The sequence below is a fragment of the Hyperolius riggenbachi genome, chromosome 5 (assembly GCF_040937935.1).
Source record: "Hyperolius riggenbachi isolate aHypRig1 chromosome 5, aHypRig1.pri, whole genome shotgun sequence".
Lineage (NCBI taxonomy): Eukaryota > Metazoa > Chordata > Amphibia > Anura > Hyperoliidae > Hyperolius > Hyperolius riggenbachi.
The window spans coordinates 103,359,114-103,381,844 of NC_090650.1; the positions used below are offsets into that span (position 1 = coordinate 103,359,114).

At 40.6% G+C, this 22,731-nt stretch overlaps 1 protein-coding gene across 3 annotated transcripts in view; it reads left to right on the top strand.

Moving 5' to 3' along the window:
* Positions 1-18,899, top strand: part of CHN2 (chimerin 2) — a 426,701-nt gene extending 407,802 nt beyond the window's left edge. For all 3 annotated transcript variants that reach the window (XM_068236077.1, XM_068236078.1, XM_068236079.1), the window contains 2 exons: positions 6,369-6,474; positions 12,098-18,899. In XM_068236077.1, coding sequence (XP_068092178.1) covers positions 6,369-6,474; positions 12,098-12,269 — 278 coding nt within the window. In that variant the 3' untranslated portion in view covers positions 12,270-18,899. The remainder of the gene's footprint in view (positions 1-6,368; positions 6,475-12,097) is intronic.
* The last annotated feature ends 3,832 nt before the right edge of the window (positions 18,900-22,731 follow it).

The window sequence follows — 22,731 nt, forward strand, 5'->3', positions numbered from 1 at the left end:
ATTAGGCTGCTTGGCAGGGGGCCCAGTCACTGACTCCTAATGATCAAGCAGATTAGATGTTCTGACTTCACTGGCTACATGTTTATGGCAGCTGTGTGAAACTACTGAACCCAAAAGATCAACAAAGGCAACAAAATAGGAAAATGGCATTTTTAAAATGCGGTAGCTGTAAGGCAGCATATGCATCTAATTAGTTCAGGTTCCCTTTAACGACAGACTTATAAATAATAAAATTATCATTAATAAAATGAGGTATTCAGAGCCTTTTTTTATTTTTCCTCTGTGATCACTGTGGTTGGCTTACAGGGTCAGGAGCCAATCAGAAATTGGCTCCAGATCCACGCACGGAGCTTAGCTGTCATTAAATGGCTGAGTGTAGCAGGGGTGGAAGAGTGATCACTGCAGGTGCACATGGAGCAAGAAGAGCCTACTTTCACAACAGGTTAAAGTAGTAGAGGCAAAAAATAAAACAATATAATTCCCTCTGTTCATATCTACATATCACATTAGTGTTGGGAAACATTATAACCTGGTTATATCTGCACAGACAAATGTGGCCATCCCATGCAAGCTTGCCATCAGTAAAGTGCCCAATGGATATGTCAGTGTGCTGACTACTGCAGGTGTATAGGATGATAGAAAAATGTATAGGATGCAGAAAGAGGGCATTCATTTGGACATTACTGAGCAGCAGGGGGTGAATCAAAAATGTCCTGTTTTCACGACTGGGAAAAATGACTTATATTAGAACTCATTCACAGCGGTGTGCACATTAGAACAATAATTAGAATGAATGACTTATGTAGCTCCAATCTAAATCATACTTCTTTTTTTTTTTTAATATTGAATTTCACTTGTATGGAAAACAGAGGAATGATGACTATACTGAACAAACAAATTACTTTGGCTTGGTCACGCTACTCAGCCATCAAAGAATATTGTATATCAAGAGATAAGCAAAACAGGTTTTCCCCAAATCTCTCTAATGTGTATAATTGAGCTCAGTTTTGATGTATATATAGTAATATGCAGTGACTGTTTATAAACAGTTCTCTTAAAGTGGTAGTATGGCTATACTAAATGTGCCCCTTAAAGCGGAATATAACCCTGCATTTCAACTTTGCTCTAAAACATTATTTACAGCATATTATATGCAAAAAGCATTTTTTTTTTTACTAGACCAGCATTGGAAGGGTTAAACACAGAGGTTTTAAGTTCCGTGCAGACGTTCAGATAGTTACATTCTATTTAGTTATATGTATATATTTAGAAATGTTACACACTCTTTGGCTGTCCTCCAACTCCTTCTCAGTGAGAGGGATGAGTCACAATAAACACTTAGATACATTTTATGTAAACAAAAAGTATCTAACTCAAGTTCGGATGCGTCTGCAAAAATCTCCAGGGACTTTAAAGCCCTGTGTAACCCTTCCAATGCTGGTCTAGTAAAAAAAAAATGCTGGTTGCATATAATATACTGTAAATAATATTTTAGAGCAAAGTTGAAATGCAGGGTTATATTCCGCTTTAATGGTGCAAATTGTAACAAACTATCGTATTTTTCAATAAGATCATTGAACAAAAATATGTTATTCAATTAATCCACAGCAATAAAGAACCCAAACTATTCCCAATGTCAAAACCAGTTGTGATCGTATCTATCAGCACTATCAGCGCTGCGTAATATGTTGGCGCTTTATAAATACAATAAATAAAAATAATAATATGAAAAAATATCTGCCACGGTAATGTGATTGTTCAGGATTGATTGCGCCCACCAGATCTCTGTTTTCATACAATAGAGTATATAGGTATGTCTCTATTTGTCCTTCAGAGGGTCTCACAATCTAATCCTTACCATAGTTCATTGTAGTCTAGTGTTAATTGGGGGGAGGGGGGCGTTAGCTTATGTGTATGTTTTTGGGGTGTGGAAGGAAACCTGAGACATGAGGAGAACATACAAACTCCATATAGATAGTGCCCTGGCTGAGATTCCAACCAGTGACACAGCACTGCAGGGAGTGCTATCCACTAAGCCACCACGCAGTGTATCTGTATGATTGTTTTGTAGAAAACATCCTTATCTCCTGTTTTTTGTGCACATTACTAACAAGAGCCAGCAGCAACCTGTACACCTGTAATGCCTGGTACACATGATGAGATTTTCTGGCAGATTTACTTTACTGTCAGATCAGTTATTTCCAACATGTCTGATCTGATTTCATATAGCTTTTCCATAAAAGTGTGATTGGAAAATCGATCGGAAATCAGATCGGACATGTTGGAAATAATCGATTTGGCAGTAAATCTGCCATAAAATCTCATTGTGTGTACCAGGCATAACACATTTAATGACAAGTATACCACCATTGTCCATCCAAATACTTGTACTATATAAGACTTGTAAACCTGCATGACCAGGAAACTCCAGAGACATTCCTGCGCTCTCCTCGCCTACCTCAGAGCTCAGTGTGACCTTGTCTGGTAATTATACTTTCAAAGGTCACTGATCAGATAAGAGTGTAATTATTTTTCTGCATGACAATTTTATTATATCATAAGTTGAGACTGATAGGACTTCTGGCTCTTTACTTTGCCGTTCTTCACAAATTACAAACTTTGAGCTGAATTTGCAGTCTTATAGTCTGCATGTGGTCAATTATTGCCAGCAAACTGATTTTAAAAAGAGTGGCAACAATTCAATGTGTTCTTTGATCATTTTACACTCTATATCCAAACATTTGTCTTTATTTACTGGCATGGAAGGACTCAATCTTCCACCTGTGGCTAAACCCTGATACACACATCCAATCTTAATTGGCCAATGTTTCCACTTCCACATTGTATGAAGACCAACAGATTTTTAATACTTTAGGTTCGTATACACGTCCGATAAAGATCGTTCGTTACGAACGATTCGTGACGTTTACACGATATTCAAATTAGACCGAAAAGATCGTTCGTAATGAACGATTGTGTACACACGTGAATGACATAAGTATAAAGTACTGAACGACGAACGATAAAAAAATGCGTGCCCAAACGGGAGTGACGTTATGACAGGCAATAAGAACATGCGTACTACTCCACAGATAATCATTATCGGACGATCTTTGTACACACTGCAACGATTGAGCGATTATCTTTCGAAAAAATCCGCCGGGTTGGATCGGTCGGATTGAACAATAACGGTCGTTATCGTCCAAAAAAAACGATTGTTGGAAAATTTGGAACGCACGATTATCGGTCCGATTGTCGTTATCGTTCGTTTTCGAACGATCGTTATCGTACGTGTGTACTCAGCTTTAGAATGGGTAAGTTCCCTTACTACATGAAAGTGGTGAAATTGGCCAATTAAGATTGGATGTGTGTATGCATCTTGACATCTAAGCATTGCCTTTTGCTCTGACACTACTAGTGAATGTCAGTCATGGATTTTTAAATATATTGTAGGAAATATTGTAAAACTGATCATACCTCTAACATAGATACTGATGAGATATTTAAGGGTAGGAACACACTATGCAGAATTGCATATGCGTTTTCCAGAATGTTCTATGGAAAATGCATATGTGATTCTGCCTAGTGTGTTCCTACCCTAAAGGTCTCATACATAAAGTGGAATTCACATGTGCATTGCGCATTTTCACATAAGAGAAAAGTCCTGCTGGGGGTGTAAATTTTTGAAATTGCAACCCTAGCTGCAATAAATGTTTTATACTTGGCTCCTCCCCCTCATCTTCAGCCTGTTGCTGTCATTGAAGTGGCCAGGCCTGGTATAGCATTGTGGCCCTGTGACCTCCCCTTACAGCACTAAGCTCTCAGCTGCCTGTTCACCATGTGACCTTGCCTCGGTCTCTGCATTAGTTAGAGGCCAAGTGGCTGATAATCTGGTGGCTCCTCCCACTTATTTGCAAAAATGTGGTCTCAGGGACGCCCCTACCTATGTACAAAAATGATAATGTGCCCTTTTTTACAATAACAACGTAGCTTCTCAATATAAATAGTTGCTATGCGTCAGACAACAATTTAAAAAGCTGTAAACCTACACGTGTGTTAGAGTCTTTCCTGATCCCCCACCTCCCCAATACGTCAGAATCACAGGGAGGGGTGTAGCTATCTCACACACATAAAAGTTATCAATGTATATAACAGCTTCCTAGGTGAGCCACAAGAACACCAGTGAGGTCATTAGCTTGATGTATAATGAGAGCACAGGTACTAACACCTGATGGCCCAAGCGTGCAGCTCCCTATGAGAAGACTGCTGTATCTAACACTGCAGGGATACAAGAGTGCAAATATGTACAGTGACACAAACTTCAACGTGTTACAGCCTGAAGGGCTTCGTCAGGAAGTGAACAAGTGTACAGTGCATAAACAAAAGTCAATATTTACAACACCAACCACCAAAAATTCTCAGCAGTATAACAGCCCCTATCAGAGCTGATTTGCCTCTGTGCAAATGTGGTAAAGCGGATCCGAGATGAAAAACTAACTATAACAAGTAACTTGTCTATATATCTTATCTAAAGTTTAGATAGTTTACACAGCAAATCTAACTGCAAAAGTTTAAAAAGTGTATGATTATTTAGTCCTGTGATACAATGAGGGCAGCCATGTTTGTTTAGTAATTTTGTCACAGGCTAAAGGTAGCCATACACTGGTCGATTTGCCATCAGATTCGACCAACAGATCCCTCTCTGATCGAATCTGATCAGAGAGGGATCGTATGGCTTTCTTTGCTGCAAACCGATTGTGAACCGATTTCAGCCTGAAACCGTTCACAATCTGTTGTGGTGGTGGTGCTGCTGCCGCCGCTCCTCCACCCCGCCCGCATGCCCGCATACATTACCTGCTCCGCCGGCACGACTGCCCCCGGTCACAGCTGCTCCGTCTCCGCTCTGGTCTCCAGGTCCGGCATGCTTTACTTCTTCCTGCCCGGCAGGAAGTTTAAACAGTAGAGCGCCCTCTACTGTTTAAACTTCCTGCCGGGCAGGAGGAACTGAAGCATGCCGGAGACCAGAGTGGAGACGGAGCAGCGGTGACCGGGGGCAGTCGCGCCGGCGGAGCAGGTAATGTATTGCGGCTCTATTGCGTCGGTCGTCGGGCACTCGAACGCCGCTAGCGACACGCTCCCTACCCGCGGGCGATCGACGGTAATTTTCCGCACGGAGCAATCGACGGGATCGGAAGAAATGGATCGAAATTCGGCGTGTAGCGCGAACGATTGGCAGCAGATTTGATCTCAGTGATCGAATCTGCTGTCGAAACGGCGGCAAATCGGGCCAGTGTATGGCCAGCTTTAGGGCTGGAGAAGCTATCAGCTTTCTTGTGAGTAAATTCAGTCCCCTCTCCTTCTCCCGCCTCCCCTCTGCCTTTGAAATCAATGGCTAGTAACACCTCCCCCTCCTCTTGCCCAGACGGAGCTCCTGTAAGCCCTTGCTATTGTCTGAAAATGCATTGGCACTCTGAAAAGCTGTGGGCGAGGCTTGTTTAGTTTATAGGGAATAAAAGTATTAAAACAAAAACAAAAAAGTATTTGGCTTGAGGAATGCCCTATAAACTATAGGAAAGGGACACAATTGTAAAAGTTTATCTCGGATCCAATTTAAATACCTGCATCTATGTAGCAGAGTGCAGCCCGCCCCTGAGATTCCAAGTGATGGGGGATTGGTGTCTACTGGCCCAGTACACGTGACATCAGCTCATGCTCGCTACTTCCTGTGTCTGGGACAGTCATCCCCGCTACCAGGGCCGAGCCGAGGCATAGGCTGGAGAGGCTCCAGCCTCAGGGCGCAGTGTAGGATGGGGCGCAGAATTCATTCAGCTGTCATTCCTAATTGTGTTTGAAGCAGAAAGAAATAAGAAAAGGGGATATATGGCAGTGACTGTAAGCCATATGACTAGATATTAAGGTGTTAGGGAGGTTGTGGGCCCTGTGGCGCCTCTTAGTCTAATAGCAATCAGTGTGTGATGGCTGGGGTGGCAGGGATGGAGGGGCGCACTTTGGTGTCTCAGCCTTGGGTGCTGGAGGACCTTGTCCCGGCTCTGCCCGCTACCATGGCAACCGCTAAGGGGGGCGCATGTAGTCCTATGTAAGACGCTGTCATGATGTCCTGCTGTGTAAAGCAGTCGGCGCTCGGTTGAGCAAGACCACATTTTGCATATTGTACTCCCTAGTACAACTTTCAGATTGTAGGGAAGCATTCTTTGAGACATCTGTGTTTCTGTTCGGCTCTTAATAGATGCGCACCTTAATGAAAACAATCATTGAAAGCATTGGCCACTTGTAGCACTTAAAACATGTCTGGCCAGAGATATGAAGCTTCCAGGGAAATTTAACATATCCGCATTTTCTGTTTTTAGAAATATCCAACACAGACGAGAGGTTAGAAGCTATACATGAAGCATTGATGCTCCTGCCACCTGCACATTACGAGACACTGAGGTACCTGATGATCCATCTTAAAAAGTAAGTTTGCATATTGTCAGATCTGTCAGAATTTTACAACCTACTGTAAGTGAAAGTGAAATAGCAGAAAATGAATTTGTAGCTCATTTTACTCTGGGAGAATGTTTACATGTATTCACAATAGTGGTCATTTAAGTAAGGTCCATCAGTTTGTGTCATACAGTGGGATGCAAAAGTTTGGGCAACCTTGTTAATCACCATGATTTTCCTGTATAAATCGTTGGTTGTTACGATAAAAATGTCAGTTAAATATATCAGATAGGAGACACACACAGTGATATTTGAGAAGTGAAATAAACTTTATTGGATTTACAGAAAGTGTGCAATAATTGTTTAAACAAAATGAGGCAGGTGCATAAATTTGGGCACCACAAAAAAGAAATAAAATCAATATTTAGTAGATCCTCCTTTTGCAGAAATGACAGCCTCTAAACGCTTCCTGTAGGTTCCAATGAGAGTCTGGATTCTGGTTTAAGGTATTTTGGACCATTCCTCTTTACAAAACATCTCTAGTTCATTCAGGTTTGATGGCTTCTAAACATGGACAGCTCTTTTTAACTCACACCGAATATTTTCAATTATATTCAGGTCTGTGGACTGAGATGGCCATTCTAGAACGTTGTACTTGTTCCACTGCATGCATGAATGCCTTAGTGGATTTTGAGCATTGTTTAGGGTCATTGTATTGTTGAAAGATCCAGCACAGCTTCAGCTTTGTCACTGATTCCTAGACATCGGTCTCCAGAATCTGCTGATACTGAGTGGAATCCATCCCTCAACTTTGACAAGATTCCCAGTGCCTGCACTGGCCACACAGCCCCACAGAATGATGGAACCACCACCATATTTTACTGTAGGTAGCAGGTGTTTTTCTTGGAATGTTGTGTTCTTCTACCTCCATGCATAATGCCCCTTGTTATGCCCAAATATCTCAATTTTAATTTCATCAGTCCACAGCACATTATTCGAAATTGAAACTGGCTTGTCTAAATGTGCTTTAGCATACCTCAAACATCTCTGTTTGTGCTGTGGGCGGAGAAAAGGCTTCCTCTGCATCACTCCCGCATACAGCATCTTGTGTAAAGTGTGCCTAATGGTTGAACAATGCACAGTGACTCCATCTGCAGCAAGATGATGTTGTAGATCTTTGGTGCTGGTCTGTGGGTTGACTCTGACTGTTCTCACCCTTTGTCGCTTCTGCTTATCCGAGATTTTTCTTGGTCTACCACTTAGAGCCTCAACTTGAACTGAGCCTGTGGTCTTCCATTTCCTCAGTATGTTCCTAACTGTGGAAACAGAGAGCTGAAATCTCTGAGACAGCTTTCTGTATCCTTCCCCAAACCATGATGGTGAACAATCTCTGTCTTCAGATCATTTGAGAGTTTTTTTGAGACCCCCATGTTGCTACTCTTCAGAGAAAATTAAAAGAGGAGGGAAACTTACAATCGACCCCCTTAAATATTATTTTTTATAATTTTATTCACCTGTGTATGTACTTCAGGGGTCACTGAGCTTACCAAGCCAATTTGACTTCCAATAATTAGTTCTAAAGGTTTTGGAATCAATAAAATGACAACAGTGCCCAAATGTATGCACTTGCCTAATTTTATGTAAACAATTATTGCACACTTTCTGTAAATCTAATAAACCTCATGTCACTTCTCAAATATCACTGTGTGTGTCTCCTATATGATATATTTAACAGACATTTTTTATCATAACAACCAACGATTTATACAGGAAAATCATGACGATTAACAATGTTGCCTAAACTTTCGCATCCCACTGTATGTGTCTGAGTCTTAAAGCAACTTATTCATTATTAGAATATTGTGTGGTGCACTTAGAGACAATCTTGTGCACACTGTTTTTATATACATTTGACTTTGAGCTTGATATGGGGATTGGCCACTTGCCCATCACCACATAACACATGTGAGTGTTGTTTGTCATCTGAATCATTCTCTTTGGCTTATGAAGCACAAGTGGGCCTGGACAGGCTCTTAACTGAGCTGAAGTTCAGGCCACTTGGCCAGAGTGTATCAGGGACAATTAACTGTTGTGTAATATGGTGCAATTGCTTCTTATCAGTCATTAGGTGCAGGCGCTGTTACCCTGCTCATGGCTTGTAATGGTTTTTAAATGCATAAATAAATAGACATGAATTATTAGTTCATATCTGAGGTTTATGTAATGGGACTTAGTAGCAGTAGGGTATAAATGGTATCATCCTGATTTAAAACTTCTTGCTTGTAATGGGACTTATGAGAGACTTTGTCCGGTAGAAACTTGTATTACACGTGCTATCTACAGGTGAAACTCGAAAAGTTAGAATATCTTGCAAAAGTCCATTTATTTCAGTAATTCAGTGTAAAAGGTGAAGCTAATATATGAAATAGACTCATTATATGCACAGTGAGATATTTCAAGTCTTTAGATTGTTATAATTTTGATGATTGTGGCTTACAGCAGGCTTTCTCAACCATGGCTCCCTGAAACCCCAGGGTTCCTTGAGTACTCTGCAGGGGTCCCTTGGCATTTCCCCCATTGTGGGGGAAGTATGATAGAGCACATTATAATAGGGGCTACTGTACAAAGAAGTGCTAAATTGGGGGTCAGAATAATAATGAGCACGTTAATAAAAAGCACTAGGATAAGGAGACAGTATAATGAGTGGCAGTGTAATAGGGTGTAGAGAAACAAACAGCCACACCTACTTTTAAATACCATGCCTCCTGCAAAAAATATACAGGGGTTCCTCAAGATCAAAAAATTGTTTGCAGGGGTTCCCTGAGATCCAAAAGGTATTTTCAGGGTTCCTCCAGGGTATAAAGGTTGAGAAAGGCTGGACTACAGCTTATGAAAACCCCAAAATCTCAGACCACTAGAATATTGTGGAATAGTTCAATATTCTAGGCTCAGTGTCAGACTCTAATCAGCTGATTAATCCAAAACACCTGCAAAGGGTTCCTGTTTCATATATTAGTTTCACCTCTTAAGTTTAATTACTGAAATAAATGGACTTTTGCACAATATTCAGATTTTTTAAGTTTCACCTGTATAACCAACGCAGGATGGCGGCCGCAGAGTGGCTTCCTCGTTTCTCCAGGATGCGTATATGCGTCCTCCTGCGATGCACATTTCACGGAATTTTTCCATAAATAAACAGAGCCGGGCTCCGTGATCAGCTTGCCAGGTGCGATCGCGGCTGGCAAACTGTTAAAGAAAAAAAAAAAGCAGTTTTCCTTTTGTACAGCACTGCGATCTAGAGCAGCGCTGTACGGGGGTACACTGAGCTGTCCCCAGGAGAGGCTGACAAAGCAATCCCTCTCATAGGCTGATGCCTATCAGAGGTATTCAGCGTGATTGGGTCTCGGGGCGGAGGCATACATTTAAAAAAAAAATAGGGATTTTTATAAAAAAAAAGATTTACAATTAAATTAATAAAAAAAAACACATGACAACAGCAATCAGATGCTACCAACAGAAAGCTCTGTTGGTGGCAAGAAAAGGAGGCAAGATTCATTTGTGTGCTAAGTTGTATGGCCGTGCAGCACACTGTTAAAGCGGAATTGTGCTGAATTGTAAAAAATGGTCTGGTCACCTGGTCTGGTCACCAAAGGGATGTAAGTCTGTGGTCCTCAAGAGGATAAAGAAGGACAAAACACTGATCAATCTATAGGGCAATGCAGCTGACATGTTTCAGATCACCCTAGTCCTTAGTCATACTATCTATGTTCATTTTACCAATTTATATAGCATTGGCATACTATTAACCTTTTCGGGACCGCGTGCATTAGATTCAACGCCGCACTTGTGGCTGTTCTAGCCTGATGCGGCGTAGGATCTACGCCGGCCCGCAGTTCCCGCTCCCGGCACGATCGTGCGCACCCAGAGGGGGAGATTAAGCTGTCATATGACAGCCGACATCTCCCCCGAGTGATCAGCAGCCATCGCGTATGGCTGCTCATCACGTGATCACTACGATCGCCGTCAGATCGTAGTGATCAGTTTGAAAGCTGCGGCGGCAGGGGAGAAAAGAAGAGGATCCACTCACCTCCCTGCCATTCCCGCGACGATCGGCGCCTCCCTCCGCTCTGGCCGGCATCTCCGCTCCGTCTGACGTCAGTGCTGGGTCCCGGCTTGATGACGTCATCAAGCCGCGACCCGGAACTGGTCATCAGACAGAACGGAGATGCCGGCCGGGGAAGAGGGTCCCATGCGGCTCATCGCTGGAGCCTGGAAGGTGAGTGAAGGCTGCTGGCAGAAGGGGGGGCACAGGCCACCATGGGGGGACACAAATCCAGCCAGCCACAGACGGGATCCGGCCGCCTGACCCCCCGAAACGCGCGCACCTCCCTCCCGCGCAAAATGCCTGGTCCTTAAGGGGGGTAGGTGGCCGGTCCCGAAAAGGTTAAAGGGGACCACACTTTGATGCCCCCAGCATAATCTAAGGCCAGTTTGGATGGAAATGGATAAGCCTACAAGTATTTGGTGGTGGGAGGAAAGTGAAGCAACCAAAGGAAATCCATGCAAATATTAGGATTGAATAGGAACTTCATGCAAATAGCCATCCTGGTACTAATCAAACCAATAGATCTAGAGTTGCAAGGCAAGATTGCTGACCACTCAGCCATGATGCTGCTCCAATTTCTGATATGTAGAGTCCCAGGCTTAGTAATAGACATTCTGAGAACACCGGGCTGCTGGACAACAGCAGCTTACACAGTGGTGTGGTGTAGAGTACTTTAACATTTTCATGATTCAAAAAAAGTTACAGATTGCCCAGCAAGCTCATGGTGAACCAGAACTAGGAGTGGGCAAGGGGCTACAAAGGACCAAAAATCCTGCTTGCTAAAGATGACATGAAGAATAGAAGTGTGCCTTCTTAAAACAGAAGGTATTTGAGATTATTCAGGTTGGAGTGAGTTGAGGTGTCCCACAATGCATCACTGCTGAATATGCAAATAATCCCTTTGTCATCCCTGATAGCTAACCACGACTCCAGAACTACTGGAATGCAATGATGTGTCAGCCTCAGAGCTCACGCCAACCTGAATCATCGCAAATACCTTCTGTTTCAAGAAGGCAGACTTCTGTTTATCATGAGTAAAAAAAACAAAGGGCTGGTTCAGACGGACGTCTGCGTGGCGTCGCATTTGGGGGCGTTGCGCGGCTGCACGGTCAGGCTTTCAGTAGCCTTTGCGTCGTGTTCCGATGCGGTCGCGTTTTTTCTTCCCCTAGGGGAACATTAGCCGTCGCAGTTGGCCACCCCCTGGAAGCTATATGTCGCTTCCAGGGGCAGCTCAAACGCTAGCGAAAATCGGGACCTGAGCGCCGCGATCGTGTCAACGCACGCAAAAGCTCGGTGTAAACGCTCCCATTCACTTGAAGCGAACGCTTGCGGTAAACACTCCACAAGCGTCTGTCTGAACCAGCCCAAAGGCAATAGCTGGTGTACGCTTTGTTGTCTTTATGTCTGCTTTCGCCAAATGTGTAAGTTTGGCTGGAATTTACATTTGATAGCAGGAACTGAATGTTATATTTATGTTACATTTTGCATTATGTATTTTATTGCATGTCATATTTATGTTACATTTAGTATTATGTCTTTTTATTGCAGGGTGTCAGAGAATGAGAAGGACAATCTTATGGGGGCAGAAAACCTTAGCATTGTCTTTGGGCCAACACTGATGCGGCCTCCAGAAGAGAATGCTCTGACTTCTTTAAATGACATGAGACATCAAAAACAAGTTGTACAGATCTTAATACAAAATGAAGACGTTTTATTCTGAATGAAGGAGGGCTTTTTGCATCTGGTGCTTTCGATAAGCTGCGTAAGGCGGCAAAAAGATGTATAATAGAAAGTTCACTAGCTGGACTTTAGTATCTGTTATACCACAGATACAGTACATGCCAAATTATTTAAATCATATGTCTTATAGACATATGGATTTATCTCCTTTAGCAAAGGAGAAGGATACAGATAATCCAGCCAAGTTGTTTTTTTTGCCTTGTTTAACTTTTTTTTTTATCAAGAAAAAATCTCCTTTAAGTAAAAATATTTTTTAACTAAATTAGGCTGAATTATTTGGTGTTATTCACCTGTCTCTTTTTAAAGTGTTTTCAGCATGCTATATTTTATTTTTGTGCAAATTTAAGATTTTCAGAGTCGTCGTTTATTTAGTGATTGCTTTATTTGAGCTGTAGCATATATTGAGCACATCTTTAAATATTCAAAGAATATTTTATTTTTTAAGTATTAATAAAATTTTCACTTGCAAAAATTTACCAAATTATTACATGTTGAATCTGCCGGATTCATTCCTTTACATATGTAATCTCTATTTAGCCCCACTACCAATTAAAACTATGACAGGAGTAAAAACAGAAGCCCAAAATGTAAAATTGTAACGTAAGCTAGTTATGGATATATCCTTATATTACTCTTTGAGGCCATTGCCTTGAAATAAAGAAATAATATTAATTTTTCTACATTATCCTACCTTCAATGGACAGATAGGGAATGTATATGCTTTTGTAAAGTACCTCTTTCAGGCCATATGAGCTATAAACAGAGTCTGTTTATAAAGTGGATGAAAAAAACAAGTTAGCCTAAGGTCGCATTCACAGTGGGACGTTGCGTATTAATGTGACGATAAAGTTTGCAACTTGTCAGCGTTAAGAGGTAACTCACTGCAAGCAGTGAGTTACCACAACGCAACATTTTCAACGTGACTTTAACGTCGTACTGTGAATGTCCCATAGGATTATCATTGCAGTGCGGTAAGCAGCGTTATAAGACTTTATAATTATTAAGCTCCGCAACCTGGCACTGTTAATGCGACCTTAATCATTTGGCAATTTCTTCTCTTAAGAAGTTACACCTAATAATTACAAAATTGTGAACACTGAGTGCACTTTCAGCCTCTGGCATCTAATCCTGATGGTTTATAAAATATGGGAATTTTTTTTTACAATTAAAAATATTAGAAATTGTAAAAAGAGAATTAAATACATTTATTTTGTACAATATAGAGATAGGCTAAATTTCTCCCTTTTTGCTATTTATAGGTATATTTTAGGTATGGTATGAATAATGAAATACCTTTCTAGATTCTTTCCTCCACCCTCACATTATGTTAAAATCGAATGAGCCAATGTTTACATGTTGAATTTTGACTTCTTCAATATATGGGAAAAGTATTAATTTATTGTTCCGTTGTTGGTTGATTTTAAGACCATGTTTGTGTTATGACCATGGAAGTTCATCAAACTTGTAAAGTATACTTTATGTACCCAAGTACTGCTCTGTTATTGTTAGACCATACACATTCTTTACATTCAATCGATTGTTAATTCTTTGTTTCTATGATTTATCATTATTCCACCTGTATGTGTGCAAGGATTACATTGAACAATGTAAATTGGTTAACTGTTAATTATTGGCAATTTAAAGAGACACCTTTTTTGCTGGATGTATCTCATCTGCTACACAAATATCGAAATAGCACTTTTTCTTACAGTTAAAATAATAATTTTTAACAGCATTTGATATTGTTTTGTTCTAAAAGTGTGAAATGCTTTGTTATAAATATAACTATATGTTTTTGTTTTTACAATTTTTAATGTTATTTCAAAAAAACTGTAACTTGATTGAGATGTATTTTTTTTTCTGGTTTGATCTTAAAAATGATTTATGTCACAATACAGTATCTGTAATGTAATTGATTGCTCTCTTGTAAAGGTAACTGTGCCTAATGTCAGAGTGTTGTCCCCAGTAGGGGATGCCAGACCCCAATTGTATGATGGCGCTGTCTCACCAGCTACTGCCACTAGTCCCTGTATAAAAGTATTTATTTGTAAGTTTATAGCACTGTTTTGTTACCAGTTGAGCTGGCTAATACAGTTGCTAAGGCTTATTCAATGAGCAGAACCTCATTGTTCTTTTTCTACTGTGTGGCTGGGATTCGTAGACTAATATGCATCTACAATCATTCCTCCCAGTAAGCATTGCCAGAAACACGCTACTTTTATTGACAGCAGGGTAGTAGTCCTTCGTCTGGCATCCCATTATGCAGATGAAACAAGACTGGGGGCCCGATCCAATTCACTTTTTTTCTCCTAGGAGATAACTTTCATCTTCTGTTTCAAATATTTTTTCAGCACTCTACAATTGAAAAGTACAAAAAATTAGATAAAAAATTACTTTCAAAATTAAGTATTTTCTTGCTTGCTGAAGGCTTAAAAGGCATTATATTGCTAAATGTGAATATATTGCCTTGGAGAGAAGGTGAACTGGATCAGGCCCTTTGTGTACTGGCACTAGTTGAGAAGACATTTGTTGAGTGAGTACGTGCTGCGGAATGGGTCATTTCTATGTAGTCCTGTCTGCCATTACCATAAATGCACTATGTTAAACCATTGCTTACTGGCATTTGAAAGCTGATGCCATCCCATACCAATCAATATTGACAGGAAAAGGTATCGTGTTGGGGTAAAGATGATCAGTTTTCTCTTCAGAAGCAATTGTTGGAGAGGCATGTGATAAATTTCATCAGGTGATTGATTTGCTAGTCTCTGATTGGCTGGTAATAATCATGTCTCACTTGTGCTTCCTATAACAGCCTGCACAAGAAATAGTAGTGAGGCATGATCACATGATTGCGACCAACCCATGAGAGACACACAATTCCATGAACTAATCAACTTGATCACACGCTTCTGAGAGAGAAATTCTGGGCAATGCAGATCCCTTAGAGGGAAACTCCACTTCTGTTGTGAAATAGGTAATCTGCTTAGATTTCCACTTCCTTACTTTGTTTCAAAATGGAGTGAAATGCAAATTTATCTACGGTCACAAGCATTAACCCTCTGGGCGATAATCCCGAGCTGAGCTCGTGGTAAGCCGCCGCAGAGGATTTCTCAGGCCCTAGTGGACCGATTTGCATAATTTTTTTTTGTTGCACGCACCTAGCACTTTGCTAGCTGCATGTATATACCGATCGCCGCCGCTCTGTGCTGATCCGCCGCGCCGCCCCCCCCAGACCCCGTGCGCAGCCTGGCCAATCAGTGCCAGGCTGCGCTGAGGGGGGGATCGGGACTCCCTCTGACGTCACGACGTCGTTGACGTCATCACGATCGTCGCCATGGCGACGGGGGAAGCCAAACAGGAAATCCCGTTTTGAACGGGATTTCCTGTTTGCTTTGATCGCCTGAGGCGATTGGAGGGGGTGGGGGATGCCACTGCACAGCGGCTATCATGTAGCTAGCGCTAGGCTAGCTACATGATTCAAAAAAAAAATGTGCTGCGCCGCCCCGTGGCGATATTACTGTATCGCCCAGGAGGTTAAACGCACCATAAAACGAATGGCTAAAAACAAGGGACTGGGTTTTGAAATTACTGTAATCTTCAAACTTTTCACTTCATTTAGCTGCTAATTTAGAAGATTCCAAAATTATCAAGTGACAACCAATGAGTCCTTATACTGGTTCATATTTATTTTGTACTTTTATTGTTTTGGAATAAAGATGTGATTTGGAATTTCATCCACTTTAAGTCAATGTACACAAAACCATTCACCACTCCTTCCTAACAGAGACTGACAGATCGAAGGTTTCCTGCTAGTCAATTAATTAGTCCAGGTTTTGAAAACTAATAGCAATGGCTTCAGCTTTGTACTGATAATTACTCATGTAGCAAGGTGGCAGTTTATGAACAGTGTGTACTCCAGAGTACTGTTGTTATGGCAACCAGCGCAACGACAGAAGTACACATTGAGAATACTGTCATTTAGAAAATTCTCAGCAGGCTGCAAACTGAAGTGGAAAGATTGATTTTAAATAACAATAAATTAAAAAAATAACTTGTTGACGTGCCAACCTATCTTTATGCTATTTTATAATGAAAGTGGAGTTTTCCTTAAAGAGAACCCGAGGTGGGTTTGAAGAATGTTCTCTGCATACAGAGGCTGGATCTGCCTATACAGCCCAGCCTCTGTTTGCTATCCCAAACCCCCCTAAGGTCCCCCTGCACTCTGCAATCCCTCATAAATCACAGCCACGCTGCTGACAAACAGCTTGTCAGAGCTGGCTGTGTTTATCTCTATAGTGTCAGTCTGCTGCTCTCCCCGCCTCCTGCAGAACTCCGGTCCCCGCCTGCATCCCTTCCTTCCCTGCTGATTGGAAGGAAGGGATGGGGGCAGGGACCGGAGCTATGCAGGAGGCAGGCGAGCAGCCGAGACTGACACTACAGATGTAAACACAGCCTCACAGCACGGCTGTGATTTATGTCGGATTGCAGAGTGCAGGGGGACCTTAGGGGGGTTTGGAATAGCAACAGAGGCTGGGCTGTATAGGCAGATCCAGCCTCTGTATGCAGATAACATTCTTTAAACACACCTCGGGTTCTCTTCAAAAGGACCCCTATTGCGAAAATGGAATCATCCCGCACATCATGCCGCTGTTCACACTTGGCACAGTAGCGTATTTCTACATGCCACACGCCTTTGGCTTGGATACACACATTGCCACTTGAAGGTAAACAAAAAAATCCAGTGTAGATTAGATCATTCGCCCATCATTGGAATAAAACCTGGAAACCTACCAACGTATGGGCTGCCATTTTGCCAAGTTTTTTCTGCAGTAACAAGCTCCAGAGTTCCCATTGTAAAAAGAATCTCTACAATCATTGATTGGGAATAACTATGCAAGTATACAAATGTCTTGGCTACATGATAGCACCAGATCTGGAGATCACTGAAAGCAATGAAAGAACTTGCATCACTTTTAGCATGAAATTGTCTACAAGGTAATCAGTTATAACAACCCTGTCTAGTGCCAACCAGTAGTTGGAAGATATGATGCAGCTAAGCATTTCAATGCATGTAGTATTATCTATTGTGCTGTGCGCAATTATGTTATTAAATGTAGGTCCAGATGTCACTTTACAATGACAGACAGGACTTTGCGGTTTTCTTTAAATATCTTTCCTCTGTACAGTATGTGTTGCAAAGTCAATTTCCTTTTGTGAGGCAGGCCCAGAATTGTCCTCTGTCTATACTGCTATGTTAATAAATTTAACCCATAAATTATACTTTTTTAGTGATTTTAAGGTTTTTTTTTTATGTCTTGATATTAGAATATGGGAGGTTTTTTTATATGCTTTTCACTGGCTGAGGGGCTTTGTTGTACCCAACGTTCCCCAACACAAGAGCAGGGAAATAAAGTGGAACTCATTACAGCCAAAAAAAAATCGTTGCTGATGATTTCGCTGTTGGGAGATTTTCCCACTTTTTTATGCCACTGACATCCAATAGGATATCGAGTAGGGGGCCAGTGGCCTTTATATACGCCACTAGTGGCTTCCTCCTAGGAAGTTCAGCTTACCCTTAAACCCTAGTGTCACCAGGATGAGAAGTTAGGGTGTATTTCGCCCATTAGGGACAAAGACTATGTTAAAAGTTTTTAAGAGTTGCTTTAAAGCTACTTTAACTTTTACTCGTTCTATCCAGATTCTCTGTTAAAACTTATATTTTGGGAATTTACATTGGGATGAGCGCGTTCAGTCTCTGTTCCCTTGTGGCATTGCTTCTGGCAGGCAATAGGCTAAGCTGTGCTTTCAGCAACATAGCAGAGGCATGAGGACTCTACCAGACTGAAATGGAGGTTCCACGTGATGGCAGCAGTCTGTAATCATTACAGATTCATTTAAGTTCAAGTTTGTTACACTATTTAAGGATCCAGTACAATGGCCTTCACAATATGCAGTGGGACCTATGCCTAGGAGGAGGCAAGCAAGGCCACCACCAGGAGATACAGGTAGTACTGTAGAAGTGGGCCCAAGGAAGGGGGGCTCAGGCAAGGAAGCCCTAAATTGTACCTTTTATGGAGCCCACAAAAATGTTATAGACAGCTCTGCAGTCTAACATAGAATTATTATACAGGGTAAAATAATGCAAGCCAAATACTGACTTTTTCAGATGTATTTTTGTTTGGTGAACCTTAGACAGCACAGGGCTGCTAGTGTGAGTCACTGAAATTGGACTCACAGTCCTACAACAAGGATTAATATGGTTCCTCTTTTTTCATCATATGCTTAAAATTAGTTTGTCATCCACCAGTTATTCCTTGTAGAGATATATGAGCATTTCCATTCATTCTCCACTTCCCCACACACCAGAGCCTCTGTACAGCTTCTGTATCAGACGTCCATTATTTTCAGATTTAATTTTTTTTTTTTTATGCTTTAGTCAGTGCATATTTTACTGCCGGAACATGTTCTTTTCTAAGTGTATTTTTTACTCTGTTTTTAAGAATTTTGTTTAAGTGTGGTTCTGAAGTTTTGTTTTGTGTAACGATTTCAACTACTTGTAATTTATGACATGTAAAGATATGAAGAAATCAATAAATGTGCAGATATTTAGCATTGGTGTTTTTGTCATTTATTGGAGTGCTTGATGGGACCGTGTAATAAATGAGTTTAATGGATCTCGACACAATAGCAGTTTCCCTTTGTTTAGAATAATGATCTTTATTTAAGCATCTGTGCCATAAATAATGACTTGCTCACATGTTCCTAGGTAGAGTTAGCTCTAGTCATGACTATTGGCAGTGGGAGTACTAACAAGCTGCTGGTTTGAGCCAACAATGCTTAATAAAGATCATTTTTGAACAAAAGGAGAACCAGAGTGGTGCCAAGATCCAATCAACCTGCTGAAGAAATGAGTAACAGGACTCACTGCTGGTGGAGTTTTGGGGATGCGTGCCCCACCCACAGGCATCTCATAGACCAATCAGTGTTGTTTTTAAATAATACTTGGAAATATACCCACACCTCCAATCTCAGAGACCAATCAGTTGTTTTTTTTTTTTTTTTTCAAATTCTTTTTATTGACTCAAATCATAGAAAAACATGACAAACAGTACACGTTATTGTAAAATAAATTTGTTACATTGCTATGGATACATATATAACAGAGCAGGTTAATAAGATCAGAGCTTAATCACTTGCTTCATTCACCAAAATGATTACCGTTCAGACTTTGCCGTAATAATCCTTTGCACTGTTTTGTCACTTATTCCTTAATCCTTAATTTTGAGCCACATTTTAATTTTAACTTATAACTCAATCCTAGGCTAGCTAGGATTAGCCCTCTATAACCTGCGATTCCCCAATCCATTGACATGAAATTTGAAGGATTCGTTTAAATTTCCAATCGGCCCAAGTAACCCCCTATCTTGCCTTTCAGATACCATTCTGTATTTTCAAAGAACCTCATTAGAGAAACTATTTGGGATCTATCATACGTTTTTTCTATAAACGTTTGCCACGTTTTAAAAAATCTTGGAATTGTTTTAGGTTTCATACGTTCCAAGGTAATTCTTTCCATTTGTAAAATATGATTAAGTAATGTCATTACTTCCGCTAGAGTTGGGGGAGAGGGTTCTATCCATTTTTTCATCACTGTCTTTTGAGCAGCCATTAACAGTAAATGCTCCCATTTGGAAATAGTAATAAGTTTATTGCTTTCCTGGTGCCTCATACTGTGGAATAAACATAACATAGGGTTAGCTGTTTTTTGGCCTTTGGAGATCGTGTTTAGAAAATCTATGACTTCTTTCCATAAAAGTTGGATCGAGCTACAGAACCATATCATATGATTTAAGTCGGGATCTAGATTTCCACATTTTGGACATTTTAATATGTTTTCACTATGTTTGAGTGTATAAGAACGTTTGATTGGGATATACGCCCTATATAAGATTTTAAGGTACATTTCCCTCCAATTTTCACTTATCATTGAGCGTCTAATTGCAATCCAGCCTTCTTTCGTGTGTTCAATAAACTCATTTCTCGGAATATCCAATAAATCAGCCCATTTATGTATTTGTATGAATTGATTCTTTTTCTGAACTTGGGTATCTCTTATAAAAGAATAAAGCCAAGATAAAGACTGTTTATGTTATAAACAGCTAACCAGATCATTGAATCTAGGATGAGATTTTATTCTCCCTGTTCTTCCCGTGGTTTTGAATACGTAGCTTCTGACCTGTTTATAATAAAACTCATGATTTGATAAGATTTCTTTTGTTTTAAAGGCACTTTCCCATTCCAAGAATTGTCCCTCTTGGTCTATGAAGTCCCCTAGACTGGTTATTCCCATGGCCTCCCATTGTGTATAAGCTCTATGCATGTCCCCAGGTTTGTAATTAGGATTTTTAAGGAAAGGCCAAAATGAGGAGATATGGGGAGACAAACCATATTTTTTTCTAACTTCTCTCCATGTAATTATAGTATCTCTAATAAGCACGTTTTGCTTAATAGTAGTTGGGAGTTGTCGCAAGGGAGTATGGAGTATTCCTAAAAGTGAGTATGGGGTAACTATTTCTTTATCAAGACTAACAGATGTGTGGAAGGATGTCCCACCTATCCAATCACGGACATGTCTGAAGATTGCGGCTAAATTGTATGCTCTCAAATCTGGGAGATTTAGGCCTAGTTGAGGAATAGGTAGTTTTAACTTAGCCAAGGCGATCCTGGGTTTCTTGGAGTTCCATAATAATTTTATAAATGCTGACTCTAATAGTTTGATGTCTTTATGTTTTAATAATAAGGGAAGGGTTTGCAATGGATAAAGTAGTCTAGCTACGCTGAACATCTTTATTAGTTGTACTTTACCTGATAGAGACAGTGGTAGTTGTTCCCATTTAATTATTTCCTTTAGTATCTTTTTTATTAAGGGAGTATAATTTAGACCATACAACTGATCTATATGTCTGGGTAATTTTATTCCTAGATATGTGATATAAGAGTTGTTATAATTTATCTTCAATGTTTTTAGATTTGGGTGAGTTCCGCCACTCTTAGTCGCGGAGAGAAACAAAAGCTCACTTTTGTGAAAATTTATGGTAAAACCAGATGTATCACCAAAGAGTTTTATGTGCTCAATGATTTTCACTACATCTCTTTCAGGGTCTGCCACAAATAGCAAAATGTCATCTGCATATAATGTAGATAATAGCGTCTGTTTTCCTATCTTTATACCTTCAAAAATTCTGTTCTGGACAAAGGAGCGCGACAGGGGCTCCAAAGCCAAATTGAATCAAAGCGGTGATAACGGACACCCCTGCCGCACTCCCCTGCCAAGGACAAAAGATTGAGTCGTAAATCCTACCAGAGAAATGCATGCTTGTGGATTAATATGCATGAGGTCAACAAATGATAAGAATTCACCCTTAAGTCCAAATCTACCCAACACCTCCCTCATCCATGACCATTCAATGCTGTCGAAGGCCTTCTCAGCGTCTAACGCCAGGAAGGCCTCCGACAGCCTCCCCTCTGGATGTAATCTGTGATTTTCCAAGGCCGCCAATGCCTTCCTAATGTTGTTCCCACCTGGGAATTGCTTATCAGTTTTGGCAATATGTTTGAGAGCCTATCCGCCAGTATCTTAGACAACAGTTTAAAATCCACATTAAGTAGTGAAATGGGTCTATAAGAGCCTGGATCTAGTGGATCCTTTCCCGACTTTGGTAAAAGTTTTATAAAGGCTTCATTTGCAGTGGGGGGGGAATTCTTGTTTTCTCATAATTTTATTAAATAGATTAGTCAAAGTTTCTCCCACTTCTGCTTTCAGTATTTTGAAAAATTCTGAGGTCATGCCATCAGGCCCTGGTGCTTTTCCCAGTGTTAAGGATTTTATAGCTCCTATTATTTCAGGAGCTGTTATACTAGCGTTTAACATTTCGAGGTCTTCCTCTGAGACCGTGGGTAGAGCAATTTTGTCGAGAAAGGATTTTTGTGCCTCATTATCTCTTGGTTTTGCAGTATATAGATTTTTGTAATATTCATAAAAGATAGCAGCTATGCCATCTTTTTCTTGTATCATTTCACCATGAGTATTCCTTAGTTGTGAGATTACTATTGGGGGATTCTTTGATTTGTTCAGATTTGCCAATAACTTCCCAGATTTATTTCCCCATTTAAAGAACTTAGCAGCTCCATGGGTTCTATATATTTTATTATATTTTTCAAGGTATATGTCGCAGTCCTTTTTATCTGATAGCCATTTTTCTTTATTGTCTCCTGAAGGATCGGATTTAAAAAGGACATATGATTTCCTCACTTTAACACATGCTGTCATGTACTTCTCCAGTGCGGATTTTTTAAAAGCAGAGGAGTACGCTATGATTTGACCTCTTAGTACTGCCTTTGCTGTCTCCCAAAATAAAATTGGCTGCTTTAGGTGTCTCCGG